We start from the raw sequence: 6,746 nt of genomic DNA, 5'->3' as shown, positions 1-6,746 counted from the left end.
AACCTACCTAAAAAACTAGAAACAATACACATCCGTTTTCTTCTTCTAAAATGAAGGGATCGAATAGGATGTAAGGACTCTCAGAGATCTAAATCCCATGATCCCTATGGTCTATTTTTGCAGGTTACTTAGTTTAGTTGTTTAAACAAAACAAAAAACTTTCTTCAAGATTCCGCCTCAGAACTCTGCCTACTGTTTTCACGGATTTCAAGGCGTTTTATGATTTCCTTCTTTAGGGAAACCGTCCTGCTACTAAAGTATTCCCTGACATTTTCTAGGCCGTTTGGATAGCTGCCTTTGTCCCCTCCAACCCTATGCAATGAATCTCACCACTTTCAAGCATGTAAGGCTCGGCGTTATCTATCAGAGAATGTTATTCTGAAAAATAAGGCACTACCTGTGACGCTACAAATAGATCGTCAATTTGCAAAGTATTAGAATACTTGGAACAGTAAAATACATTAGAGCTTTACGGAAAGTAAGATTCATACTATGTGAACTTGGAGGTCCACAACTGCACCGTGCGTATTCGGAACCGCAACGGAAAGCAGTGAAGCGTGCTGGGAAAAGAGTCGTTGCAGGTTGTTTCCTTGCCTCTGTCATGAGCTACCTCCTTTAACGTCCGTGGCCAAAACTGGCAAAATGAGAAACTAGGGAGATGACGACGTAGGAACAGAGCAAAGTGTAGTTAGGACAGTCGGGCGGGATTCATGCCCTGGGCTTGTGTAACACACGGGCCCTGGCGACTGGCTCCTCTCTTCCTCCTCCTCCCCCGCTTCACTCTCCGGAGCCAGTCCCTGGCCCTCGCCTCCGATCCCGCCGCGGCCTCACGTTGCCCCCGGCTGCAGGGCATCCCTCTGGGCGCCCACTATTACTGCAGATCGTTCATGCCAGATCCGGCCGGTCCCTGTAAGCGGGCTGCCCCCCCCCCCCCCCCAGCCAGGCTTGGTGGGAGATTCCTGCTCGCCACCTGCCCTCAGGGCCCGGCGAGCGGCCGTCCTTGCCCTCGGGGGTTCACAGCCCTGCGCTCCTTTCCCGTGGGCTGCCCCGCCTGGGAGAGGGCTCAGCGGTCTCGGGGGACCGCCCCAGGTTATTTACGATGTCATCCTACATACTAAGGAGCCTGTAAGGGCGCCCCAGAGCTGGGAGGCAAAGGCGGCCCGTGCCCCGGGAGCGGCCGGGAGCAGAGGAGCGCGCGGCGGACGCCAAGGGCTCCGACCCCGATCCTGACCGTTTCCTCAGCTAGCTGGCGCGCTGGACGCAAAGCGAGATTGGAGGTTAGGAAGCTGAGTTCGAATTCAGACTCAGAAACTATTATCTCGGTGATCTCGGGCAAATCATTTCACCCGTCTGCCTTGGGCTTCTCACCTTTAAAAAAGGACGTGAACTTCATTGACAACATGTGTTACACCTAAATGCTATCCTTTTATTTGTAATATCTACGATACTGAAGTTAGAGAGAAAGGAAAATTATCTCTTAAAATTGACTGAACACAAGAACTTCCAAACCCAGTTCAATAAGCATTTTATTGTAGACCAATTATGTCTTATGTCCCCAGCATACAAAGACAAAACAAAAACAGTCCTTGCCCTCAAGAAGCTTACATTCTACCGGGGGAAACAGAATGTGAAAACAGATTTAAAAAACGTACTTGGAGGAGGAGGAGAAAGGCAGCATAAACGGTGGTCCATGAGCTGAGCTGAGCCATGCCGGGAGCTAAAAATTCTGAGACGTGAAGAGGGAGAATGTAAATTACAGCCATGATGGACATGTACAAAAGTAGAGCGATACAGGGGACATGGAGGAGTTGGTGAGGAGAATCTGGCTGCCACATAGAGAACATAATGTCACCAGTCAAAGCAATTTCCAGGGACTATGCAAGCTGATGAGAGGAGCTATATTCTCTGTAATTACCTACTTTGTAAAAAATTTGTTTTTGAGTTCTGAACAAGCTCGATAAAGTCTGAAGCAAAAAGGAATTTTCTCTGAATAATTAATGATGAGATCATAGGTACATCAAAAGATCAACATCTTATGATTTTTCGTGTGTGCACGAGAGGGAGAATATAACAAAGATAGCAATTCTGGCCATTTTAAATGTCTAAAAATATGAGGCACTTGGGGAAAAATCTTTTTGAAAGGTACATGGTCCAAGATTTGCATCACTGAAAGTAATTCCCATATAAAGAAATCTTTTAACAAAAGCACTGTTACTTGACACATTGGGATATGGTAGTGATACAGCTCATTAATATACAAAGTATATAGTAACAGAATTTAATTCTAAGAAATACTATCTTTTTTTAGCTTTTAATTCTTAAATAACTTCTTTACATATATAAATCAATGCCATGACTGTTTCAAGGAGCCCAGAAATAAGAGGTATTACTTAAACTTTGGGTACATACTGACTTATGGATGGGTTCATATATATGCCAAATATTTGTAACTTAAACAGCCAGAAAGCAGGACTTTAAAAAATAAATTTTTGTGAATGTCTCCAGTGATATAGGCAAATGGTATGCCATAAATAAAAACACAAGAAAACTGATCAAATATTTAATAACAGTCTATAAATTTCCAAACTATGCTAACATGGAACAGTTTGGTCATGAGAAATAACCTTTTATTTCTCTTGTATAAGTTTTATTATTTTATAATTTCAAGAAATCAAAACTCAAAACCATCACTGCTAAAGAGTGCTATGCACATAAATTTGTGCACACATCACTGAAACAGCTTATTAGGTCAGAGGCAAAAGTTTTACTTGACATGATTTACTTACTAAAACATGACAAAACCATACTCCTCCTTAATACACAATTATTTTATAACAGACTTCGACTTGTTGCTGTTATATGATGATGATTGGGGCTCAAATTTCCCTACTTAGGTTACCTGTTTATTTAAAAAAAAACACTTAGAATTGAACAGTGACTACTGGGATAGTACATTTTACATGATAAAAAGTATAAGGATTTTACAATGCAATATAAAAATATAAATAATATTTTAAAAAATCTAAATTAGATTTCTTGGACAATTTATTTCACCTTTTAGATGAAGTAAAGAATGTCACAGCTATGAGGAGAAAAATATTGTGCATAGGGAATAGAAAAATTCCTTTTTCAACATAAATTGGCTTCCTGTTGGAGAAAAAGTTCTGATTTGGCTGTAGTGTCTTTGTTCTCACTGGGTTCTGTCTGGTATAAATTATGTAAAGCAGGCATTTCTGGTAATTGGATGCCTGAAGAAGACTTCACCTCACAATAGCTAACAGCATAGCCTTCAACTAAATCTTCTTTGGAGATCTGGTTTAAGCCTGATTCATAGATGCTGGCTTTCTTCCATGAGTGTGTCTTTCCAAAGGTGGTATGCAGGAACTCTTTCATTCTTTGGTTTTCTTTGGCAGTAGATTGCCAAACCACTTCAAGTTCACCTTCCACCTCTCTACAAGAAACAAACAAACAAAAGTTAAGTTTTAAATAACCTCTTCCTCATCTAGGTCCTTTGTGGAACAATCTGACAACAGAAATTTTAACTTGAGAGGAACAACTTTTTTTAAATAAATTTTTATTGATGTTTTTATTTCCCCAATTTTCCTAGAATTTCCCCAAATTTTCTTCTCTCCCTCCCTAAATAGTATTCCCCACCCTGAGGCAATTGGGGTTAAATGACTTGCCCAGGGTCACTAGGAAATGTTGTGACTGAGGTCACTTTGAACTCAAGTCCTCCTGACTTCAGGATTGATGCTGTATCCAGTGAACCACCTAGCTGCCACTACCAAATAGTATTTTTAAGTAAAAAAAAAAAAAAAAAACAAAAAAAAAAAACAAAAAACTCTCATCTGATCAGAATACTAGAAAAGTTTAAAACAATTTGCCTTTAGCATCCCTTATGAACTTCTATATAAGACACAGTGGGGAGTCATTTTCTTATACCTCCTCTTTTGACTCTGGTTACTCTTTATTACTTGGTGACATTGGGGGCAGGGGCGGCTTTTTCATTGATGTTACTGCATTCACTGTCTGTACCGTTTTCTTGGTTTTGTTAATTATTACATCAGTTCACACAGATTAAAGGTGTTAGGGAGGGCAGTAGTCACAGCCTGAGTGGCAGCCAGAGAAAAGGACCAGAAGTGAAAGACAGTCTTGTTCACAGTCAGGAGACCAGTGCCACTGGATCGAGGAGTACTTGTTGGAGAGAGAGGTTGGAGAGAGGAAAAATAGAAGAGGGCTACATTATGAAGAGTTTCGAATGTCTATTTGCTCCTGGAGAAAACAGGGAGCCTCTGGAGCTTCTTGAGCAGAGATATGACATGATTGTACCTGTGTTTCAGGAAAATCACTTGAGTGGCAGAATGGATACAGGTGTGGCTGGGGGAGAGACTTAAGGCCAGCAAATGTACTAGCAAGCTTCTGCTGTAACCAAGAGGTGCACATGAGGAAAGGCAGCCTCCAGGGGAGAGGAGGAGGCCAGCTGACATCAGGTAGTTTCTCAGTGCAAACCCATCTTTGCTAAAAACAGACCTTTGCTAAATTCCTTTTGGACGAGCCTCTTGAGAAGTTGTTTCTCAGTGTAATAAACCCCATTTTTGCCAAAAACCCTCACCTACTGTTCCGAATTCTTTTGCAAAAATCTTGCGACACAGCCTGGGTATCTCTCACCCCTCATTTGTCACACCTCAACATAGGAAGCACTCCTTTCACTGAGCCATGACAACTCTGCTGTGAGCATGAGACAAGAGTGTTGATGGGGGGGAACCCTGAAACCGTCCTCCTTGATTTTTGGGGTGAGCCCTGAAACTCTTCTCTGACAGAGACCTACCCTTCAGGCTAGTTAAGTGGTTTCATTAAGATTGATCCAGGATCACTCCCTACTTAGCTTGAACTTAAGTGGTCTCATTTAGCTGGAGATTTGAACCTGATATTTCTACAAGTAGCTGCACCTCTATTGAGCTGAAAATTAGTCCAGGACCACTCCTACTTAGATTGAACTTAAGTGGTCTTATTCAATTGGAAATCTAGGCCTGGGGGCAGTGCCAACATTGAAGGAATCTCATTCAATTGAAACTTCAGTCTCAGATTTCCTACAAAAAAAACAAAATTTTAAACTCATAACTTGCAGAATTTCCAAAGCAGGATTATGCCTTGTCAAGAAAGCTCTCTCCTTGGCATAGCTGCCTGCCAGGACTCCTGCCCGCTGTGAAGAGACCCTTTTCTCAGTGAAAACCCCTTTTTATTTCTCTGCCAGGATTTCTCTACTAGGACCTCTCTATTTCTCTACCAGGACCTTGTCACTCAGAAGTCTGTTTTCCTAGAAAAGCTGATTTCTGCAGTGCCAACAATAAAACTTCCTTTTTTGCTACTAATATTTTGGATTCATGAATTCTTTCATGTTGAACCTGTGCTGACCAGAAGAGGGGATTCTCACACCTCAACTCTCTGCATTGCCAGTAACCATATCAGTACAATGGAGAAGATAAAATAGAGAAAACAGCAGCACTAAATCTTTTTTCTTGCCAGAGAGTTTCCGTTTCCTTTGAGGCCAGTTAGAATCCTTCTATACTTAACTTTCTGAAAATGGACTGTTATTTCACTAGGAAACTTTTAGTAAGGAATCCCCTCCCTTATACAAAGGAGTAGCTGCTCTGCAGTCTCAGTCTTAGAATGTTGCCTTTGACAATAAGATTATACGACAATCAATTCTGATGAACATGTTTCTCTTTAACAATGAGATGATTGAAACCAGTTCCAATTGTTCAGTGATAAAATGAGTCATCTACATCCAGAGAGAGAATCATGGGGACTGAGTATGGATCACACATAGCATTTCCACTCTTTCTGTTGATGTTTACTTGCATTTTGTTTTTTTTTCTCAGATTTTTTCTTTCTTTCTAGATCCAATTTTTCTTGTGCAGCAAGATAACTGTATAAATATGCATACATATTGGATTTAACATATTTTCCACATATTTAACATGTATTGGACTACCTGCCATCTAGGGAAGGGGGTGGGGGAAAGCAGGGGAAAATTTGGAACAGAAGGTTTTGCAAGGGTCAATGTTAAAAAATTACCCATGCAAATGTTTTGTAAATAAAAAGCTTTAATTTAAAAAGAGAGAGAGAGAGAGAGAGAGAGAGAGAAGGTTGCCTTGGAGGACCAGAAGTACAGATGATCCCCAACAGCATCAAGAAGCTAAGTGAGCTGCCCTGGATCCCAAAGGCAGTAGGGCCTTAGTGTCAGTACTTGAACTCAGGTCTTTCTAAGTCTGGAGCCAGTCCTCTATCCACTATGTCACACCCTACCTGTCTTAAGGGAAATACCCTGTAGTCTAAACATTTAGGAAAATACAATGGTTCTTAGTTCCACTGCTGCTGGGGGTGGAGGTGAGGGAGCATTAGACTGTCAAGAGTTTACCCACAAAGCGACTTCAGAAAAGCCTGTAAGGTTCCTTCAAAGGCAAGTAATGAGCCCACCTTGATTTACTAATCCCATTTTATGTGGTGTTCATAAAATACTCTAAAAAAACAGAATCTTAAGAATTCTCATAAGGGGCAGCTGGGTGGCACAGTAGATAGAGCACCAGCCCTGAAGTCAGGAGGACCCAGGTTCAAATCTGGCCTCAGACACTTAACTTGTGACCCTGGGCAAGTCACTTAATCCCAAATGCCTCAGCCAAAAAAAAAAAAAAAAAAAAAAAAAAAAGGAATTCTCATAATAGTCCAAACACTGGCGAGAGTTA

At 41.3% G+C, this 6,746-nt stretch overlaps 1 protein-coding gene across 1 annotated transcript in view; it reads right to left on the bottom strand.

Moving 5' to 3' along the window:
- Window positions 1–1,508: 1,508 nt before the first annotated feature.
- The window catches only part of CEP89 (centrosomal protein 89), a 142,814-nt gene continuing 137,576 nt past the window's right edge, over window positions 1,509–6,746 (bottom strand). The window contains exon 19 of the mRNA XM_031954380.1: window positions 1,509–3,451. Coding sequence (XP_031810240.1) covers window positions 3,130–3,451 — 322 coding nt within the window. The 3' untranslated portion in view covers window positions 1,509–3,129. The remainder of the gene's footprint in view (window positions 3,452–6,746) is intronic.

The sequence above is a fragment of the Sarcophilus harrisii genome, chromosome 2, assembly GCF_902635505.1.
Source record: "Sarcophilus harrisii chromosome 2, mSarHar1.11, whole genome shotgun sequence".
Classification (NCBI taxonomy): Eukaryota; Metazoa; Chordata; class Mammalia; order Dasyuromorphia; family Dasyuridae; genus Sarcophilus; species Sarcophilus harrisii.
The sequence above is the reverse complement of the archived record's forward strand: the minus strand, read 5'-3'. Positions and strand labels throughout refer to the sequence as shown.